At 51.6% G+C, this 21,802-nt stretch overlaps 5 protein-coding genes across 5 annotated transcripts; 3 read left to right on the top strand and 2 right to left on the bottom strand.

The window, feature by feature from the left end:
* Nucleotides 1-90: 90 nt before the first annotated feature.
* Nucleotides 91-3,288, top strand: PMZ80_005657 (uncharacterized protein; the record flags this gene model as incomplete). The annotated part of the gene is made up of 2 exons (XM_064874075.1): nucleotides 91-692; nucleotides 759-3,288. The coding sequence occupies 2 exons, from the start codon at nucleotides 91-93 to the stop codon at nucleotides 3,286-3,288; spliced, it is 3,132 nt and encodes a 1,043-aa protein (XP_064729797.1).
* A 962-nt stretch (nucleotides 3,289-4,250) lies between these two features.
* On the bottom strand, nucleotides 4,251-12,219 carry PMZ80_005656 (uncharacterized protein; the record flags this gene model as incomplete). The annotated part of the gene is made up of 10 exons (XM_064874074.1): nucleotides 4,251-4,862; nucleotides 4,923-5,186; nucleotides 5,262-5,520; nucleotides 5,595-5,713; nucleotides 5,775-8,914; nucleotides 8,966-10,480; nucleotides 10,536-11,102; nucleotides 11,150-11,351; nucleotides 11,423-11,954; nucleotides 12,002-12,219. 10 exons carry the CDS (start codon nucleotides 12,217-12,219, stop codon nucleotides 4,251-4,253), a joined length of 7,428 nt encoding a protein of 2,475 aa, XP_064729796.1.
* Nucleotides 12,220-13,837: 1,618 nt separating this feature from the next.
* On the top strand, nucleotides 13,838-15,826 carry PMZ80_005655 (uncharacterized protein; the record flags this gene model as incomplete). Its single annotated transcript, XM_064874073.1, has 8 exons — nucleotides 13,838-13,843; nucleotides 14,218-14,273; nucleotides 14,387-14,402; nucleotides 14,455-14,539; nucleotides 14,595-14,771; nucleotides 14,831-14,856; nucleotides 14,909-15,034; nucleotides 15,113-15,826. The coding sequence occupies 8 exons, from the start codon at nucleotides 13,838-13,840 to the stop codon at nucleotides 15,824-15,826; spliced, it is 1,206 nt and encodes a 401-aa protein (XP_064729795.1).
* Nucleotides 15,827-16,969: 1,143 nt separating this feature from the next.
* Nucleotides 16,970-18,458, bottom strand: PMZ80_005654 (uncharacterized protein; the record flags this gene model as incomplete). The annotated part of the gene is made up of 2 exons (XM_064874072.1): nucleotides 16,970-18,292; nucleotides 18,351-18,458. 2 exons carry the CDS (start codon nucleotides 18,456-18,458, stop codon nucleotides 16,970-16,972), a joined length of 1,431 nt encoding a protein of 476 aa, XP_064729794.1.
* Nucleotides 18,459-19,264: 806 nt separating this feature from the next.
* Nucleotides 19,265-21,670, top strand: PMZ80_005653 (uncharacterized protein; the record flags this gene model as incomplete). Its single annotated transcript, XM_064874071.1, has 1 exon — nucleotides 19,265-21,670. The coding sequence occupies one exon, from the start codon at nucleotides 19,265-19,267 to the stop codon at nucleotides 21,668-21,670; it is 2,406 nt and encodes an 801-aa protein (XP_064729793.1).
* Nucleotides 21,671-21,802: the final 132 nt, after the last annotated feature.

The raw sequence follows: 21,802 nt of genomic DNA, 5'->3' as shown, positions 1-21,802 counted from the left end.
ATGAGCATTTCACATTATGATTGCTTTACGCTACTGCAGGCGTGTCTGCGGTCTTTTAACAAGCAGTGGCCACCGGCAAGCGCCTTCCCCATGACTGCGAACCAGATCCACAGCACCTCAAATGTTTCACACCAGCTTGCCACAAATGATGTCGGTGCCAACATCAACGTAGCGGTGCTCGGCCTGCGAACCCTCTTCCACTTTTGGACAAGTTTCCAACACTTATTCAGTATGCTTTCCCAATTCGATAATGAGCACCACAAGAACCGTATCCGACGATCCAAATCAACAACATCAGTAAAAGAGCGACGAAAGCATCCCATCATTTCCGAGCCTCTCGATCCTGAAAGCGCTCGAGTGCATGCCGTAATCGCTGCTCATCGTGCCATGGACCGCTCTCGAGGGTCTTCAGAGGCCGACTTGTACAGATCTGATAGCTCAGCCAGCAAGCAGTCCGCCAGGCTCGCTCGTGGACGGCATGCAGCAAACCAGTCTGACCCAGCGACTCGACTTCAACGACAACGATCGCTACTGCAAGCTACAACGCCAAACCTTGCAGCGACTCTGCCTCTTCCAGGTGGTGGGAACACAGCAAGAGGTGGACCACAATCATCTACACATACATCAGTATCTGAATTTGGTGGCTCTTATGAAGGAGAACCGTCTTCCTACCGTCGACTTCGTAAAGCCAAGTCAGTCCTCAATCCGAGCCATGGATAGCATCAGGCTCGGTCGGCCGCTCCGAACTCACCACTCAGCAAGACCTTACGACATGACACGAATGCAGCCAACCTAGACGGTCCTGGTCTGAAGCTTCGGCTCAAGAAATCGTTCGATGTGCTCAAGTTCACACGCAGACGAGCGACTTCGCCCGAGAAGCCTCCTCCTAACTCTCCGTATCGACCTGAATCGGTTGAGCTAGCACGAACGCAATTTCTTCAGTCACACTCGTCGCCTCAGCCACTAGACGGATCGCCAGACGTTTTGTACAATGGCCAGAGAAGGCAGAAGAAAGACTTCCGAAGCAGCCTCAGAAGCTCAGATTCAGCAGAGCCAAAAGAGTTACAAGTGCCGAAGCATTCGGCGTTAACAGCAGCACGTTCCATTTCCTCCTCGTTGAGAAACCGTTTCAAACGTGCCTTCAGCAAGCCAGATTCCTGCCTACCTCCACAGCAGCTGGATGCTGCTAGAGCTCACTTTGGTGATGCAACTTTCGGCGACATCGGCAATGGGGGTTTTGATAGTTACCTCACCGAAGAGAATCACGAGTTGCGACGCGGCAGCTTGTATGATGACCCTTGGCATGAAAAAGTCGATGATGAGGACCTTCGCAAGCTTGCAACAATGGCACCTGTAAATAAGAGCAACGAAAGCCTGAGTGCAAGCTCAAAGTCTCGTGTCACCAGCTGGACTAACACCACGACTACGGGTTCTATGCGAGAAACACCACTTGAGCGGAAGAGATTGTCTGTCATACAAGAGGATGGTGGCCCTCACCAGCCCTCGTCCTCGGCAGGCACTCATCTTGGTGGTGTCTCGGTTTTCCGCAAGCCACTTCCTCTTCCACCTGGGCAGCAGCCGAACCCTCAGCGCTTGTATTCTGCTCTAGTCAGAAGGATGAACCAGGAGTCGGTGGACCGAGCGTCCATAGCAGAAGAAGAGGACGAAGAAAGCCATTCGAGTGCAGCAAGAATACCAGAACGCACAATCCGTGCGGTTACGAGCTCAACTGCGGCTGGTCCGTACACCGAGCATGAGACTGCCGAAGACGATGCTGTTGGTGGTCACCAAGTGCCTAGCAATGTTGCAGATGCTGTAAGAGAAGCATTCCGGTACAATCATAGCGAAGAAAGTGTTTATTCGAGAAGAGACAATGGCGCTCCCAATCCTGACTACCAACACTGCGTGAACATAAGTGAGCAGGACATTGGAGCTAGAGATATGCCCCTTTTCGGGAAAGACATCAACATGTACAGATTGGCGAACAAAAGCAACCCATATGCCTCTGACCTTACATTTGACGATGCGCTTCGATCGAACAATCATACAGGAGGTTCTGTTGACTCGAGCAGACTTGAAACCAGTCGTGGTATCACACATGTTCGGCAGAAGTCAGTCCGGGAAGTGCAGTACCGCGTCATGCCCACTCCTGAGATCAATCAGAGTCAAGCAAGTTTCAAGAGTGAGAGCGAGATCTCGAAAGCACCATCGCACGTGCGTGAACAAGCGCAGATCAACTCTGACCAGACGACACCTGTACCGTCGAAATTCGCCAATGACCCTATATCGAAGGCGTTGAACCATATTGTCAAGTCAAGTGGTGACAACGACAGAAACGACTCTCGCACACCAACGCCATCAGAGGCTGTGCCAGATCAGCTGTCTGTTGCCAAGAAAAGATTTCCATTGCTCAACGTCAAGCAAGTGAGCAAGAACAACACTCCTATTCCAAGCAGGAACAGTAGCCTAACTCGAAGCCAAAGCGGGCTATTACAGCAAATGGCCGATGCTGAGCGGCAGCAGAACAGCAAGCATGAAAACAAGTTGGCGACATCACTCAGGAAGATCTCGCCTGAGAACGTGGCTAACCTACTCAAAGGCAAGAAGAGCTTAGCTGTATTGAGCCACAAGAAGCTCGAGAAGGAGAATAGACCGATATCGGGTGAGAACACTCCTGAAACAAAGGTTGACGAAGCGCACGCGGCAAGTACACCAGGTCCGTCTTATCTTGCTATGCGAAGCGGAAACAGCGCTGGTCAGTTGATGAAGCAGAAGGAAACCAACAATCATTCCGAAAGTCCCACAGACCTGGTCAAAGCCACCTTATCAGCACGCTTGAGTCGGCCATTCGACATGGACACGCCAAATCTCAACCGACCATTCGACAGCATGTATCTCGGGAAGCGAGAGATCGGACACCAGGATACGACAGGGGGGCGACTAAGCGTGGCACAAGCGCAACAAGCGCAGAATCACGTACTAGGTTACGACAAACGACGAAGTTTCGAGCGTGGACCAGGTGGCTACGGAGGCCTTGGACCATCACCGTTTGATGGCCAAACACCAGTGAAGCAGGAAGAGGAGACGGCATTACCGCATTTCCCAACGCCGGAAGATCAGCTGAAGCACAAGTCGAGCAAGATGGGGATGTCGCTGGGCAGTAAGCGGATGGTGAGCAACTTCTTGAGAAGCAGGAGGAAAGCGGTGAGCAGTGAGGAGGGTGCGGCTGTTCATGAGGAGGATGTTCAGGGTGAGACACCGGGAAAGGATAGCCCTCTTTATGTCTAAGGATTATTCTTTGGAGGATTGGATGTGGGGGATGATGCAGCAGGTGTGAGCCGCAGGTTGTATGGATATTCCTGAAGGTCCGGTTCTCCTTACGCTCTTTTTGTATGAAGATCACGGATTGGTATGAGTAGGAGACAGTGTTGGAAAGGAGCATTAAGCCTGGGAGTATATTAACCCTTCCGAGGTTGGCATAGATGTCCATAGATAGTATTGCACCCCCAGCAGCGAGCGATTGCCGCAATGGAAGTTTTTGCCAATATATTATATTAGTTCTTTGACTTCATCCCCAGATGGATTCGCACCACGTGCTTCCCACTACTACCTACCTACCCAGCGATCTCCCGCCGATCGCTCTCACTTCCTTTCTCGGTACGAACGTTCTCCAGGCCTCCAAGTAAAGGTTCCAGTCTTGGATACTAAAATGTAGCTGCTAGATGGTGCTCTTCCTTTCAACCACCGTTGAAGCAAAACATCTTGCTAGACAACATGCATCTATATTGTCGGAGTTTAGTCCAGCATATTCTCACTAATCGGAATGTTTCGTACTCCAAGCAATTGAATGCACGACTGGCTGCCCACTGAGTACTCGCTCTATTACCAGAAGGTGCGGCCAAGTCAACTTGCTCAACAGGCAGAGTACCACTTTATTGTCACCACCTTGCCTAAATTACTCCGAACGAACAGTAATACGGTGCCCCCGAGACCAGTCAGAGCGAAGGTAGCATCGCAAAAGACGATCACAAGTACTTCGGACGGCAAACTACTCACAACAAATGAAGGCGACGTGCTGGAGCGCTGAGACAGCAGATCATACTCAAATATTGACGAAATCTCATCGAAGTCGTATTCTCCGTATCAAGTCGTAATCTATACTTTCTAGGTGTACTGGTACACTATCCATCTATTTCCTTACAACAGTGCTCACTGAAGTCAGTCACTGGCAATAATTACCACCCATCCAGCTATGGCTTCGACAATTGTTCCTTCCTAAAATACCTCAACGCCACCAACACAACCAATATTTGCGCAAACAGTCCAACCCAAAACCACGCCTTCGACAACCCATCCAAAATGCCGAAACTGAAATCAGGAAACACCGGACCAGGACCCAGATTATTCGGTCCAATGCCCCTCGCCGCAATCGTCGCCAAACTCCCAAGAACCTGCGCCACAATAAGCGTGAACGAGATGTGGAACCGCGTCAGGGTGTGCAGCAAGATCTGCCCAAATCCCACGTTCTGCAGCGAATCCAAGACACCCAGCCAGAGCCATAGTGTTCGTCCGGCTACTGCGGAGCCGATGGGGGAGTTTGCCCAAGGAACGTACTGTCCGACTCCGGAGACGCCCCAGAGCATTTGGCACCAGCGTGGACAGACGAGGCCGATCGCGAATATGGGGAGGAGCCAGGAGTGGCGTTTGCTGTAGATGGAGGCGATGTAGAGCATTAAGGACCAGACGATGATGAAGAAGACGATGATGAGGACGCTGACTGTCCAGATGGGTAGATGCTGCGAGGACCAGAGGTAGAGCCAAGAGCGGCCGTAGGGGGCGGAGAGGAAGAAGCACTGGAGGATCTGCATGGGTGCGTTAGCCATGATGTGAAACTTGAAATGCAGCGGGAACCGCAAACTTACCACCAGCATGAAGAACCATAGCACGATCCGGCGGCGGAGTATGCTTGGAATGAAACTCGGAACCGTGCCGGGTGCCTGACGGTAGTAGTCGGGCAGACCGGTGAAAAGCACAAACCCCACAGACCACATTAGCACAGCGACGGCCACGCCGGCCGCGGTGACGATGACTGGTTGACTGATGATGGGACTGGATTGCGCAAGACCGGCCTGGGAGAGTTTGGCTATGCTTGCGCCCCAGCACCATAGGAAGGCGATGTAGACTTGCTGTAACACACACATTGATTAGTATTCGGTCGTCTCATCTGAGTAGCCCACGCTTCTCTCCTCAGTTTAACTCACCTGTGTACCCTGAATAATGCAAGCTCTGAACACCCAAGTCGTTACAGGGCTACCCCCCTGATCACCGAAGTTCAGCGCAAAGAACAGCGACCCGCTCGACGACGCAGTGGCATAGCACGCGCTCGCAACATTCTGGACCCACTCCGTGCCATGGGGCCCGCCCGCATGCGGCGCAAGTGCGATGAAGAGAAATGCCGCCCCATAGAACACGAATGGAAGCGACAAGACCCAGACCGATTTTAGCGTTCGATAAACCATCCTAAATCCATTCATTAGCTTCGCTCGATAATCAACCATCACGATGATGGAGATTGCTTGTTGTTGTTCACTCACCACCACACAATCGACGTCACAAGGTAAATACTCGCAACCGTATACAGTTTCGTCGCCGACTGACCCACCGTCCCAGTCAGGAGCGTGATCTGATATGAGCTCGCAGCGATGACTTGTCCCTGCTTCGTTGTTAGCTAGTGTTCCATCATGCATGGGGTATACGAGTAGCCCGTCACATACAAATGCCAGTAGCAGTGAATACACCGGCCAGTCCCCAAGCCGGCGTAACATGAACTTCTTGACGCCCGTGGGCGGTCTATAACTGTCCGCGAGCAGGAATTGACCCCTTTGATCGTCATCTTCATCATCGTTGGGATTGTCTCCGTCGACGACTCGCCTCAGATCGGCGGTGAGAGAGTACACAGACGGGTTTGGCGTGCTCGCGCCCGTCTTGCCGCGAAATATACTGCCAACAGGTGTATCGGTCTTTCCCATCTTGACCTCACGGAGACGGTTGAACCAGTCCTTTTCGCTCTTCTCGATGAACTGTTCGATCACGGTGTCGTAGGTGTTTTTGCCGTTGAGGTTTTCGAGTTGGCGGGAGAAGGCGTGTCTGTAGTCTTGGCGGGAGTCGGTGAAGAAGGGGTCTACTGTTTGCAGTTTGAAGTCGGTTTTGCCGGCGATGACGTTGTCGCTGCTGAGGAGGGAGGAGTAACGTGGTGGGTCGTCTGAGTGCAGTGGCTCAAAGAAGTCCCTGCTGTGGTGTCCTGGGACGTGCCTCGAGGGCGTTATACGGGGTGACATACCAGCGGTCGGGGTTATACCAGGTGATAGAGGCGGAGTTTGATCACCATACGTTTGGGAAGCAGCGTTCTGCTCGGACCACTCTGGGTTGGGTGTGTGCAACAGGCCGTCAGGATCGTCTCGTAAGAATGTCTGAAGAGCAAGTCCCATAGAGTCGGCCTCGTGTGCCGCGGGAGAAGGTTGTTGGTTGTCCTGATCTACTTCGTGGTCCGTGAACTCTCTAGTATTCCAGTTGAAGTCGAAGCGGAAATCATTGGAGCCTAATGTATTCCCGTAGGTACTCTCCTCGTCCCGATGTGGGGTCTGCCGCCGTTCTGGTTCACTATCTAGGCTCCGGAGTTCGATCAATCGTGCTGACGGTGGCATCGGTGGGATACTGCGGGACTCAATGGGCTCTAGTCCATTCCACACACTTCGGGTCCGGCTTGAAGCTCTCGATTGCGCGGGTGTTGAGTACCGACTTCGGCTTGGGGCTCTCGATTGTGCAGGTGACTGGATCCCGGGAGTGGAATACCGACCTCGGTTCGCTGGTCTTGACGGCGTGACTGGTGTCGAAGCACCATTTCCATTCTTGAAGAATTGAGAGTTGCGGCCGTGGTTTCCCGCATGCTTCTGGTGTTTGGTAATCGAAGTCCGCTGCAAAGTATCCAAATCTTGAACCCATTGAGCGACGGGAAAGCGCTGGTGGCTGCTTCTAGCGCGAAGAATAGCACGAGTCTCTGGTTGAGAGGCTAGTGCACCTTCAATGGCCCCCTTGAACTGTTGAAGCAAGTGTTTGGTGCTGATGCTTTCGATAGTATACCACCACCCTGGCATCTGTCCCAGACCTCCAACCCTTGCCCCAACTCCTAGTGCACCTTTTCGTCCAAATTCCACGGCCACGAGACCGAAAGGTTCGTCCCTTGAGGGAATCAGCGCGAATTCAGCCCCAGAAAAGATACATGGTGGTAATGCCGTAAACTCTGGTCGAGAAAAGACCCTTCCTGGGTATACCTTCATCATCTTCTCAAGTTTGATAGCAGCGAATGTCCCATAGAGATCTATAACCGGCCCCACGCATATTAATTGTGTCTTTGGGTGTTTTTCGAGAATCAAGGGGAAAACATCGGCGATAAGATCAATACCTTTTTGCATCGACCAACGACCGACGAACACAAAGAGTTCTGCAGTAGGGTCAATGTTCAGACCGGCCCATTCCTGCGCCTCTGTGCGCAGGCCAGCCCGGCTAGCCTCGAACTCGGGGTCGACAACAGCGTCGTTAGGAGAGCTTTGAGAATTGGGCTGCTCAAGTTCTGCAAGATCACTGGGATCTGGGTTTGGCAAAGCGCCAATATCCTTCAAACCCCAGAAGATTGGATACCTTGCATAAGATCGCTTCCCGTACTTCTTGGAAACACCAACCGCACCGAACCCATTCTGATGTATACGGAGGTAACTAGCGCCAGCATGTAAGAGGTTGAAGACCTCACCAAATTGGACGTATCGTTGCACCACCTCAGGGGGAAGGTTGTAAATGTTGCAGACCTCTTCTCGTTCCTGTTTCGTTCTCATCGGCCAAAGCCCCTGGAACTCTGCGTTATGTAGAGACAACGCACAGGGTATAGTCTCTGGAAGGAGATGTAAAGGTGCTACACACCCGTGGTAGTCGTTGATGTGGTAAAGATCTGGCTTATACCTCCTAATGGCTTCGGCGATACAAGAGTTCCAGGCCGAATAATACACAGCGCTCTCTAGGTCGTCCATTCTCGGCGGATAAGGGTCCGCTTTCGTCTGGTGGCGAAACACCGGTGCGTCGAGAAGTACGTACGTGATGTTACGTAGCTTGTGCGTTCGGACTTGGACCTGATATACTCGGCCAAGTATGGTAATGGACATTGGCTCAGCAACCTCACTTAGATTCTCCGGGTAATCAATATCGCCAACACAAGGTATGACCCAAATCAGGTCTTGATGGCCGAGATTCTTGCCCATTAACTGGGCCATGACGCCGAGCCCTCCGATTTTGACCTTAATGTTCCAGTCCTCGATGTCATATTCGATTGTCCCTATCAACACGACTCGTCTGTTTGGGCTACCGGCATGTGCGGCAACTGGTGAAGGATGAAGTGTTGCTCCGAACGTGGTTGGCGTGAATGTTTCATGTCCTGAAGTGGTTGGTGGTGGACTGGATGTTGGAGAAGACCTTGACAGAAGCTTTGTCGAAATTCTCTTCGCTTTCTCTGTGATAGTCTCTTTGTCATCATCGTCTTCAAGGCGCCGGAAACCCCGGACCTTCTGGAGCACAAGCTTCGGCAGCGAAGTGGTATTATGAGACACACCGTGCTCATTGAACTTGATTTGATAGAAAGAACTCGCATAGACAAAAGTGGCTGCGACAGCTGTAAGTAGAGGTGCCAATGCGAGCAAAAAGTACAAGGCAAGCTGAGTCCATCTCGAACCAACAGGGATGAGTTGGTAGTGGAGTGAGCCATCGTGGAGCGCGAGTCGATAAGCCATGAAAGGAGATGGAGGCGGATCTGTTATGTTGATTGCGTTGGTCATCAGTGACAGCCGTGGAATTCTGTCGAGGACGCCATCTTGCAAATGTCAGTAAAATCCCATTCGACCCATTAATCGAAGTAACTTACCTCCGTCAATATCTCCATATATCTGCGTAACATCAGGCTGGCCGTCTGGGTTGATACCCCAGGCACTCAACGACACACTAGTTGGCCACTCTGCCTGGAAGTTGATGTTCCAGGTCGCATTATGGTCGAGTGCCATCTTGTTGGCAAGTCCTGCGTCAAAGCCGTGTTGATTGAACGCTCCTTCTAACCAGAAATTGGGGAAGCGCCTGGGGAGGTTTGAATCCAGGTCGCCGTGTTGATAGTGGTCGCTCGAGGCTGCCAGCTGACCCCAGTATTGAACAGTAACATGCTCACCGTCCCATGCCTGCTCCTTCGTCCCTGACCATACCTTGGAAGCAAGGGTGCTGTTTTCGCCGGTGTATGGAGTCCAGTCGCTGTATGATGTGCCGAAATTCAAAGAGTATCGCCAAAGGTCCGCTCCAGGAGCATGATGCGACAAATAAAGATCATCATTGTCGTCCTTGAATAGTAGGGAGGTGCTGTAATTTGCCATACCTGGAAAGACCATTGGGTTGTCGAAGTCACCTACTCTCAGCATAAATCTGTCCACAGTGTTGGTGAAACTTCCGTCACTGGCGGATGCATTTCTGACAGTGATTGAATGAACGCCATGGTGCACATTGGCTAAGTCAGCCTCATAAGCGAATGTAGTTGTAGGCTCTCCCACCCATACAGCCGTAGAATTGATGGTTGAGCAACTGACGCTGCCAAGGTCGACATTGGCGGCCTCTCCAGCAGTGACAGTTGAGCTGATCTCAATACTGTTTGATATCGAATCGCAATCCATCTCTTTGGAAAATCCGAGTTTGAAAGTAACCGTCTCTCCGTTGTCGATGGTGGACAACTTGCGGTAATCATGGCCAGGGTAGAAAGCAGTAACTGCTGGACGGGGTTGGACAAACTTGTCTTTCGGAATGAGCGCTTTGTAGCCCCAAGCTGGCATGCTGAATTCTGACAAACAACCATTGGGCTCAGTACTTCCATCGATCCCCAGAGAGTAAGGACCATCTTCTAATGTGTATTCTTCGTAAGGGGCAAAGAGATTCTTCACCGTAGTTCCTCCAATGAACGGTGACACCAGACTCGTATTGTCACGGCAGTCGAAGTTATAGTCGATGCTTCGGTTCTCATTCGTGTATACCAGCCATACATTCTGGGCACCTTCACTAGAGTCTGTGAGGTTCTGGACCCCTTGGAACTCAGATCGATATATAGACCAGAGACCAGTCTCTGTGCCAGTGCCGTTGCTGCCAGGTAGGTAGATATCGTAGGTGTGATTCGAAAGTTGCTGCAGGTAGTAACCATCATTTAAAGTCGGATAACTCTCTCGTATCTCGAACATTCTTTTGATGATATTGCGAACCGGGTGGGAGGGATCCCGGTGATCGAGACTGATGTTGTCGTCATCACAACCGTACGCGATAGCGTCAGCAGGAAAGTTTTTGTATTTCACAGATCCGACTTTGTAGCAGCCATGTAATTGCCATGCGCGCGATGAGGACATCGGAGGTCGACCTAAGTGCGGTGTCAGTAAAGGCTTTGCCATAATCGCGGGGAATTGAGTATTTACCAAAGACATAATTGGCATTAGTACTCTCAAGTACGTAAAACGCTTGCTCTTCACCCCATAGCAACGCGGGGATGCCTGGAAAGAGGAGGGTGATAACGTAAAGCCCTAGAAGGTTCTTCTCGACCCCGTTCGTGATGCCAGGCCAGCGGAATACATCGTGGTTGCTGATCCCATACATATGCCGCGGATCAAAGTCTCCGGTGTATGCATTCGACATATCATTAGTCCTCAAGATGGTGTTCCAGGAGTCGACGAAGTTGACAGGAGGGTCGCCCTCTGCATCGTAGATGCCGTCCATTCCGAGAAACCTAGTCAAGGCTCGATATATTGAGTAGTGGAAAGCCGCTCCATCTAAGGCGCTTTGATCCAGGTCTCGAATATACTCCCGTTTTGTGGCGTTGTTGGTGGTCACGACCTCTGTGATGTTATCGATTGCCATTTCAGGCTCCATGCCGCGGCCGATGTAGATAGCACCAAAAGAATTTCCTGAAACGATCTCGCCGGGGATGTAGAAGTTGGTCTTGTTGTACAGTCGAGCACACTCTCTGATATGGTTGCTCCAATCGCCTGCGGAGTGGTTAGTGAGGACCAGTGACACAGTATGAGCTACAAACCTTGCGCATCCACTGTAACTTGAAGAGCTTTATCAATGCGGTACCCATCAATGTCCAAGCTTGCTATAGTCAGACAGCTGAAATGCTTGATCTTGTCGAGCACACTGGGCCTCCACTCTCTTAGGCGGTCCTGAACAAAACCGAACTTCGACAGCTGGCGCTGCCACTCGGTATAGTCGCCGAACGATGCGATTTCGCCGTACTGCATACTTTGTTAGTACGAATCCTTGAGAGACCACCCTGTTCAGAACAATCGTAGGCTGACAATCATACCTGATCGAATTCGCTATCGCGACAACCGACGAAAAAGTCGGTCAGATTCGTGACGCGATGGCCTTTGTCGTCCCAAAAACGAGGGTATTCGCACTTTTCCAACTCAACGTCACTCTGAGAGAAATCATGATAGCGCCTTTCCGACTTCCATACAACATCATGCTCTCCAGCATCGAACGGTGTCGATGTATTCAGGTATCCTTCAAACCCTATCAAATCCCCCATAGTAGCCATTGTGTTGTCGAATATGATATACATACCACGGCGATGAATATCAGAGATGACATTCCGCCAATCCTCAATATCTCCGTGGTGCCGATCCAACAGAGTCAGATCAAGAGGGCTGTAGCCGTCGGCGCCCCACGGCATATTGATCCAGGGTGAGCCCACTATGTATAACAGCTTCACCCCCATACCTTCTATGTAGTCCAGAGTATCTTGAAGTCCTTTCACGTCGCCACCATAACGTAGCTGATTAGACAGAATATCGTGTTCGAATTGTGTACCATTCGCATCATCGTTCGAGGGATCCCTTGAAGCATTAGCAACACATATGTGTAGAGCCAGGGATTGACACACCCATTGACGAAACGATCAACGAAGAACGTGTACATGGGCATCCGCCAGTTCGCCGGCGATGGCTGATAGACGTGATCGGTCCATTCTCCCCAGTAGTCGAGAGGATCGATAGCTGTCTGGTTCTCGTTGAGGTTATATCCGACATGATCTGGGCTGTATTTGAGGGCTCTTGTCAATGTAACGAGTGCAACAATGACGGGAAAAAGCCTGAAGGGCATTGTTAGGTTGTAGAAGTCTCCCAGTGGGTCGGATGTCGTAACACTTGATTTGAGACAACGGAGGAATAGCGAGGAGGGGCTGATGAGCCAAAGTTAGACTGCTGCAAAAGAAACGAATGTGTGAATACAAAGATGTAATAGAGCAAAGACAGCAGGATTGGCAGTCTTCAACTCAACAAGAGGTAAATCCAAATCGTCAGAAAAGCACGAGTTGACAAGACAAGGGCTCAAATCCATTATCAAGCAACTTTGCCATTTGCTCTGTTGACCTTCCATCTCATCGAGATATGACATGGCTCCCACTAGACCCGTACATGCCGAAAGCAGTGGATTGAGCCATAACGGGTGTTGGTAGCCTTTCGGAGCATTTGTTGTACTTCCTCAGCAGGGCCACTCCAAGAAAGGCTGGATAGAGCCATCCAAGAAGGGATTTCTATATATGGAGCTTGCTGGATTAGGACTCAGGTTGGAACATTCGTTCCTCGGCTTGGTGATAAGAACCTGTTTTGTGTAAGTCCCAACAGAAAGGATCCTTGCAACGCAGAAAAGTGGCAGAGATATCCTTGTGCGTAGCATGCATAGAGCGTCCTCCAGTGGTGTATACTCAGAACCTGTGAGTTCATTGTTTGCGCCACAATTGAAGGATCTAAGAGATCTGACTGGTGGCTGCCCCTCGTCGTACTCCCCATTTTCTTCTGCCTACGGCAGTTTTTGTGCCCGTTGTCCAGTCGGAGCCTCACGGTCATACTGGAGCAGCTAAAGGAGGGAGCTCTGCAGCTTATCTGTCACCTCACAGACAAACAAGGTGGCCGCCTTTGAGCACAAACCTGGGCAGGTTACGCGGCCAATGACACCTCTCTGTTGTATCCGGGAGGCGATCTGTCTGGCTTTTTCACCTACTCAATGTGCCGAAACCACCAAGACTTCCAGTTCTAGCTGTAGGCTTATCATAGAATGACTCCAGACCGTTCCTAGGATACCGTAGCAAGGTCCCGGTATAAACGAGTTGGCGGTGGGGAGCAAAAAGTCTTGATTCGTAATTCCGAAACGCAGCCAGTCGCTCGGGCTGCATGGTATGCACTGTGCAGGAAAAATGCCATTGAAAGGTGTTCTGGATCCACTGGCCGAAAGTCTCTTGATAGATAATCTCCGGTACTGAGACATCCCCTGTAGTGTCGGATTTTTCGACCAGCACCAACAATCACCTTATGAGACAGTGGTCGCTTTCGTTCTGTATGGCGTATGTCATAGGTACGTCAGAGAGCTGCGAAATTCCCACGTGCTTTCCAACACCTGTTTGTGTGGCGAGACCTTCTAAGGAAAGCCTCAGGAATTGGGCGTGCACTTTGCACATGTGCGATAGGCTAATCGTCAGATGGTTTACAGTTTGATAAAACCATGGCTCGATGAGCACGTTGTATTGGCATAAAAATCGTCACGGAAAGAGCCGTGCCCACAAGGATGCGAAGGTTTGAGGTCAGCACCACCGAAAAGTCAAGATAGAACTTTAAGCACATATTTCGCAGGACGAAATGGTCACGTGGACCTTGCGCCCGGAGAGCGGATGGTTGCATCATCGATGCCCCTGACATGTGGGGCTGGCTACGTTCCTCAACACATGGCAGTGAGTGAGGAATTGACGGCACACTGCCATGGCATCCGACAACCAAGCCTTGCCGCGTTAATCGCGTACTCCTCTCGCATGAATCGGCCGTGGTGCGTGAACGACCTAAGTCGCGTGCGAAGCTTGACCCCGAGGTCGCCCAACTAAGCGAGCGATTCCGTTGTAATTCGAGTCTGATTTAGACGTACGTGTATGCTGCTGTGGAATCATTATATGATAGGATGTATCTCAAAAGAATACTGTAGGGAGAGGCTCGTTCGGTAGAACAATAGCTTGTGCACACTGCAACGCATCAGCCACGAGCTGCCTGCCTACGGACGCATACTGCCTCCCCTCAAACCCACAATCTGCTCTCTACTTAACTGCAGATACAGGACTACTACCAGATATGCGAGCTTTACTACGTCTACCGCAAACCCGGCACAGGGACGTACCGGGTAAACCTGTGTACGTCAGACTATCTACTGAAGCCTTTACCGTCTCCTTCTAGGCGGAGGCGTCTATCGCTCTCAGCGACCTCCAATGCTAACTCTGATGTCCAAGGTTCATGCACTACATGGTAACTTCATGGCTTTACTCCAGCCAGTCATGCATGAACTAACGCTGGCAAGGTTGGTGGGATCACAGAGGAGCATTGCAAGAAAGACATGCAAGACGCGAAAGCTTTAGGCATTGACGCTTTCGCCCTCAACTTCAGTGAGATATTCTACGGGGTGCTGATATCCCCTGGGGGTCGTTAATCTCTTCGCAGATCAATTTGCCGATTGGTCTCGACAAACAGTCGACCACCTTTTCAACAGCGCCGATAGCTATCAATTCAAGCTATTTTTCTCCTTTGATATGGCATCGGGCTATTTCACCGACCCAAGCCAGTATGCGCAGTACTTGAGTCAATACATGTCTCGAAATGCGTATTTCAAGATTAGAGGTAGGTGAAAGGGACAGCAGTCCTTTTGGTTGCCTCTATGGCTCAGCTAACGTGAGTAGGCAAGCCTCTGGTGACAACATTCGGCGTAAGCCCTCCCTATGGACCACTAACAACGACATCATTGACCATCCTGCCAGGGCGGCGACATCAGCGATCGTGCCTGGAGAAACTTCAAGGCTTCCCTTGATGCTGAGATCATCCTCATCCTCGGCCTACACAGCACCGCCGCCAACTCATCGCTTTTCGACCAGTTTCCGTCCTTAGTAAGTCTCTCCTCCCAAGTATTCAAATACATCAGTCAGTCCTCTCGCCGCCAAACCCAAAACTAACCCCCCACACAGGACGGCATCTTCAACTGGGACTCCTGGCCCAACATCTCCTCAGGCAAAAAACCCGTCTCAACGACCTCAGACATCACATACCACCGCGCAGCCAAAAAATCAATATCCTGCAAACTCTTCATGATGGGTCTCTCCCCCCTCCAATTCAAGCACATCAACCCCCAAAACAACTGGTACCGCCGCGGCGAATCTAACCTCGAGAACCGCATCCCCCAAGTCCTAGATCTGCAGCCCGATCTTCTTCAGATTCAGTCGTGGAACGACGCAGGCGAGTCCCATTACATGGGGAATAGCTGGCTTGAGCCTATCGAGCATGCGAGCGAGATCCGTGCGTATACCGAGGGCTACGATCACAGGGGTTACTGGGAGGTTCTACCGGCTTTCATCCAGGCTTGGAAACGGGGGGATCGGACGACGGCGGATATGGTTCCGACGGGGGCTGGGATGGCTGCTCAGGGGGTCTTCTGGCATCACACGCTGCTTGTCAATGGGCGTTGCGCGGCTAACAAGTTCGGTCTGGAAAGGCCAAAGGGTGTTGAGAATGCGGAGGATTCCGTTACGGTGGGTGACTGGTTTCTATTGCGTGACGCAGGAACGGCTCTCTGCGTCTTTCAGCAGCGCACGATATTGCCCTCAACTGCTTCTACCATCATCTCGGAGCTTTCTCCTTGCTACTCTCCCCCCGAACCGCAGCACAGTCCCACTCCCAACTAAACTAACCCCCCACATAGGGCATCATCCTCATAGCCAAAAACCAAAGAAACATCACCGCCACCGTCACAAGCGGCACTAAACACCTCGGCACAACACGCCTCCACCCCGGCTACAACAAATTCTCCTTCAGCGGTATGACCACCGGGACCGTGACCGTGAACGTCCTGAAGGGAGATGAAATAATCATGAGCGGAGTGGGACCTATACAGATGGTTGACTCGGCGGACTTGTGGAATTATAATTATCAGGTCGTTGGGCTGAAGCCTTGCGGTGCGAGGGGGTGAATGGATAGCTAGTTGGATTTACTGGTGGGGGGTTAGGTATATAGACTGGTTCCTGCTACTATCGCGCTTGCGCCTTATTTGATCTTCCACGGTTGTCGTTTCGTCTGGTCTCATACCCACTCTTCGGTGGTGTCTTCGTCTAATCGACAGCGAACACTGCCACCTATCTATTGTTGTTGGACTCAACACTGACGCCCGGCCGTGATTCGGCAGCAAGACGAGTCGCCAATTGACCGATCGATCGTGTGCGTTGCCAGAACATCGAGATCATGTCTCGTGGGTGCCGGGGGTTCCTGATCGAACAGTTTCGTAGACTGCCGACCTATGCTCGTTGGTCGTACCTGGCTCGTTCTTGCCGATGGACGATAAGTCTTGTCATGACTGAGTCGTGGTTGTTTCTTGCCTTGTCCAGTGCTGGTCAGCTTCAAAGCTAGCTCTTATCTGCTTTGTAGCATAGCAGAGCTCGTCGTCTTTCCGCTCTCTTTCAGCTCTTCAGAGCAAAGAGGCGTCGCCGAGGCCTCCATAGGAGGCTAGACAATCCAAGATATGGGGTCATCAGCGTCCACGGCGACGAGGCTGCTGGTTGATGATAACGAGGCCAGCTCTGTTCAGAGCGACAGAGCAGAACAGAGCTAACCTTGTCGCCAGCTTCGAAGCTGGCCAGCACTGGCCTTGTCTTCGTCAATTACTGCGCTAGCCATTTGATAGGCGGAATGGCAGGCATGAAGTACAACAGCATTGCCTTTGGATGACCAGACACCCTACTGCTTGGGCTAGAATGTGACTGTCAAAACTTATGGCTGTGAGAACGAACGCTCAAAATGGTATCGTGGATTCTCATCTCTCGTGGTTTAATCTTTCATGTCTGCACATAGTTCGCTGGAAACATGCCTTTCACCCCTTTTAGCTCGCCCTGCCACCAATCATCGGTGCTTTCCGTCTTCTTCAAAACCTTGATCTTATCGCCTTCCTTAAAGACCAAATCTCCGTCACCTTGACCTGCAAAATCGTACAGAGCAGTTACAAATTGAAAGTGATGAGACGGTATCCGCGGTGGAGGTGGAGGGGGCTTCTTCTTGGCTATAACACCGTATATTGAAGTGCCGCCTGGCGTCGTTGCGCCAGGGGTGGTTGCTACCGAGCCTGGGGTCGTGGACGACTGACGATTTCTACTAAAGTAGTCTGTGTTTGGGCCTGCAGAGGAGAAGCTTGTGCTCATTGGAGTCTGGTAAGCTGAGGCGGTTGTGGAAGGCGATGTGACGGCTGATTCGTTCACTGCTGGTGACAGCAATGAAGCGGAAGAAGGTGAGTGTGAGAGCTTTGGTTTTATGTCGTAGGTCTGGGGCGAAGGAGGCACTTGTGGACGTGCTGGTGAAACAGAGGGGCCTCGAGCCAAGGTTGTCGGTTGACTGGGCCTTCGATGACCGTTTGTGGGTGGATGATAGCCTTCTTCTTTGGACAGAGACTTTCTGAGGACCTTGCCAGAAGCGACCATCGGCATAGCCTCCATATATTTCTGTGCTGGCTTGAAGGCATCCTCCCATGTCCTTATTACCTCATCCATGGGTGGGCTGGGTGAGGGAAAACCTTCTTCTGAGCAGTAGGTGTGTAACATAGTATAGTAGTGTGCTAGCAGGTTGTTCTGTATTTGTATCTGAGCTGCTAGAAGATGTGGCTGGAGGGAGAAGACGGCTGACAGGAGAGGCGGAAGGTAGTGGCGCAGATGGTCATCGGCGGCATTGTAGGCTTCAGTCGCTATAGTCAAGTCTGACTGGGCTCTTGTGAGTTGAGCTCGGTCGCGGTCTGAAAGTTTGGACTTCTTGGAGCTCGAGTCGACCCTGCTCTGGTAGCGCTCATAGTCCAGCTTCTTGTCCTCCCTTTTTTTCATCTGTTTCCTGGCTGTTTGCAGGTTGTCCTTTGCTTCCTGGGCTGGCCCAATCATTTTGTGCTGTACTTGGTCCAGCTCAGCAGTCAAATCCCTCTTCAGATCATCGTACTCGGTCTTCAGGCGGTTCGTGCGGGCGACCAGTTTGGGGTCGGTTTCGACTGGGACATGGCCAGAATAGTCCTCGCCAGCACCAACAATGGGAGCATACAGTGTGTCATATTCGCAGAGGAAGCGATTCTGGACCATCAGTATGGTCAACCACGACTCTCGCCATGCCCTGGAGGCGTCAATAAACTAGTGCTGTGTTAGTCATTGTCCTAGACTCTTGGTTGTGCAGAGTGGTGGGACGTACCCTGCCCAACAATTGGTCTGCATCCTCAAAATCCTTGAGCAGCAGCGAGACCTGTTGTTCGTCTGCACTTCTCTTCTGGTATTTCTGAAATTGTCTCTGCACGAACATACTGGTCTCAGACTGCTAATAATTTGACTTTTAGCATCTGAGCCTCGAGCAGAATTAAGCCGCCGTCATGGGCGGGAAAGGCCGGGACATGGACTGATTTAGTGGTCGATCGTGGAGTGGAAGTGGTTGTACAAGACAAATCAACAGTCAGCAGTCATTAGTACAGTGAGTGGCATGCATGAAATGGCAGTTGCGAAAATGAAGGACTGGAAACAACAACAGACTGGAAAGAATGTAAGAAGTCTTGTAATTGCTTGAGAGTGACAGGGTTTAGCAAAGGATCAAGATTTAGGCTAGAAGCATGAGTGAAGTTCAAGTCCGGAAACAAGTTGAAGCTGCTCCAATACTACTACCTAGTATGCGTGTCCAGATGTCTTGCGTGCAGTGGTGTGCTCGTGGAGAGGATTGTCATTACTCCGAATGGATTGATGGGCGTTGCAGCTGCCCGCTGTGGCATCTGCGGCGACCGGGAGGAGGTCCTGACTGCCTGGAATCCTTGTTGCAGATCAATAATAGCACCGTTCAAAGCACATGGACGCGCGTTGTTTCATGCCACCAAAAAGTCAGTTACGACATCAGCCTGAGTACCTAGTAGTGACCTGTGCCTTCTCAGGCTGTCGACGCGTCTCAGCCTCATCTAATCGCGTAATATTTGGCTCCTCACATCATACATGGCGTGTGGTGCTTACTTGCAGTAAGTGTCGACTCATGCATCCTTCTCGATACCGAAGACGCGTGTTGCCGCCGCAGTAGATCAGCATGGGCCTTATTCCAACGTCTCAGCATCTGACACCATATGACCCGCCATGGCAACGGCGGTTCATCGAGGTACTCCGGCATCCAGCCTGAGTGGGAATCCAAATGCACATACACCGCAGTCGCAGGTATCAGCACCCGTGCTCGAGTTTCGATGCATGTTCACCCATGATTGCCACAAGAAGTCGAAAAAGTGGCACGATGGCAGCCTGCGATTCCATACCTTCAACAGGCGTGTCATGGTCTATGATGACTCTAAGAACCTAGTGGGAGATCTACATTATCGCCAGCAAGAAGAGTTCGGAGAGGGTCTCGAGTTGAGACTGGATAGACCAGTCCTCGTCCAGGTGGAAGAGCCGCTAGGCCAAACCAACACAGATCTTACGCCCCTGCTTGGTAGGCACAGGCAGGATCCCAACAACCAGTCTACCCACCCGACACAACCTACCCGCGCTACCCTCTCAAGAATCGATGCTGCCAATTCACAACTTAAACCAAAGTCCATCAAGGAACTACTTGGTGCATCCCAGGGAAGGCTAGGCCGCGCAAGGCTTCCCACTCAGTCTCCCTTCGAGCAAAGGCAGCCATTGTCAGCCATCCAGACACCGACCGAGCCTTCTCCGAAAAGACGCAAGATTGGGCCTGGGAAAGAGAATGAGTCCATCATCATACCTGTGCAGCCAGCATCCGCCACCATTGTTCCCGCAGCCAGCAGATCGGTCCCGCCAAAACCAGCTCGACCAGCAGCTCCTGTGGTCGACATCTCTTCTGATGAAGAGCTAGACACCGGCCGGATTCTCAGCCCGTCAGATGACCACCCAACGGCAAGCGGCAGGAATCCGGGGCCGAACAAGCCAAAATCTTTCCCACCTTCTAAGCCAAAAGAGCCAAAGAAAAAGACCAAGGACCTGGAAAACAACAGGTCGAGCCACAGCGAGAAAGGATCTAAGAAGCAGAAGCAAAGGAAATCACAGACAGATTATGGCCTTGAGCGAAACCCAACAGAGCCTATGTCCAGAAGAAAGAAGAACGCGCCAACAGGCAGCAATACAGATGAAGGGTTGACCACGCCCGACCTAGCACCGAGACAGCTGCCACCATCGCGGATATCGTCAGCACCGTCTTTGCAGAGTCAACGCCGCTTCGCCTCTGGTCCAAGGAGCAGCCTCAAGTTTCTCTCTCAGAAACCTCGTCCGAAGCTAATGTACAAAGCACTCTTGACTCCCCTGCCCACAGAACAACGCAGGACGTCTCGCACACCCGCCGCTGATCCTCGCGTCCAAGACAGGCAATCCACAGAAGCAGTGCAACTTGAAGCACCTTCAGAGAAGCGAAGGCGAACAGATCTATTGGATTTAGAGTCCTTCTTCGCCGCTTCTCAAATCGCACGGGAAACTGCTGCCTCTATAACATTGCCAGAAGATAGCTTTCTGCCCATCACGAAACAAGCAGAAAGTTCGACCACCAATCCCGAGAACAATGGGTTAGAGCCATCACCACAGCAGTCTCAAGTGGAAGACGATGATTTCGGGTCTTCTACGGGAGATGTCGATGACGACAAACCGCCTAGCAGTCCGCTATTCATGCCTCGCACCACGTCGCAAATCTCTCCATTGCCCTCGCAACGACTGGCGATGTGCGACCAGAATGTCCTTGGGCTGTCACAAGAAATGTCACGTCATGAATCGCCCTCCTCCTTGCCACCGGCTCGGCGGTCAACGCCGCGCTCGCCGCAAGCACCAGACGCTGCAGAACCACCATCCTCGCCAGCTTTTGTAACTGCTATACCAAAGACAAAACATCGAACGAGCAACGATACAAGCACCAATACAAGGCCAGCACCTCTTGCTTATCGGCAACCGGAGCCATCAGGACCAAATGAAGCGTCACCCTGTGCTTTACCTCATCCTCTATCAAAAGTCAAAAGCCGTCTTTTCAGGCGCGTTGTCTCAGAGCAACTCCCGCAGCACGTCTCAATCGCCGACGACTTTTCAGACGACGAGGATCTGGACGAAACTCTTGAGCAGCTAAAAGATGCTTCCGCAAAAGCGAAAGACGGCGACCTACCACCTCCACTACAACGATTACAACGTGCTACCTCCGATCCTATTGTCCTCGAAAATCCACTGACCATAAACCCACCCTCTTCGCCTCCAGCTGAAGCAGAACAAGAGCCATCTGGGCAACAACCTGCTCTCCAGCCGATCAACGCTGCAGAACCACAGCCTCCCGCATTTGCACCAGCCACCGACACAGGACCCTGGACAACTACGGAGGCGTTCCTCCTCTTTGACTGGTGGCCTCCCCCAAAGCGAAAGCCAGACTACGGGCAAGGCACGCAGACCGGGCGCGGAGGCATCGGCACAATCGAGGACAGCGCAAGTGTGGCCATTAAAGCAGGAGCCAGTAAGAAATATGGATCGTTTGGGAGCGCCAGATTGGTTAGCCAACGGTAATAATGACTGATGAATGATGATACCACGATATTATGAGCATGATATTTAGGGAATGAACCCACAATGGCTATTGTACTGTACCGCAGACGAGCTTCTACCTACCTTCATCAGTCCCACACCCTTCTACTGGGC

The sequence above is a fragment of the Knufia obscura genome (genome assembly GCF_036327395.1).
Source record: "Knufia obscura strain CCFEE 5817 isolate CBS 148926 chromosome Unknown scaffold_6, whole genome shotgun sequence".
NCBI classification, from domain to species: domain Eukaryota; kingdom Fungi; phylum Ascomycota; class Eurotiomycetes; order Chaetothyriales; family Trichomeriaceae; genus Knufia; species Knufia obscura.
This window is presented reverse-complemented; position numbering and strand designations above follow the sequence as displayed.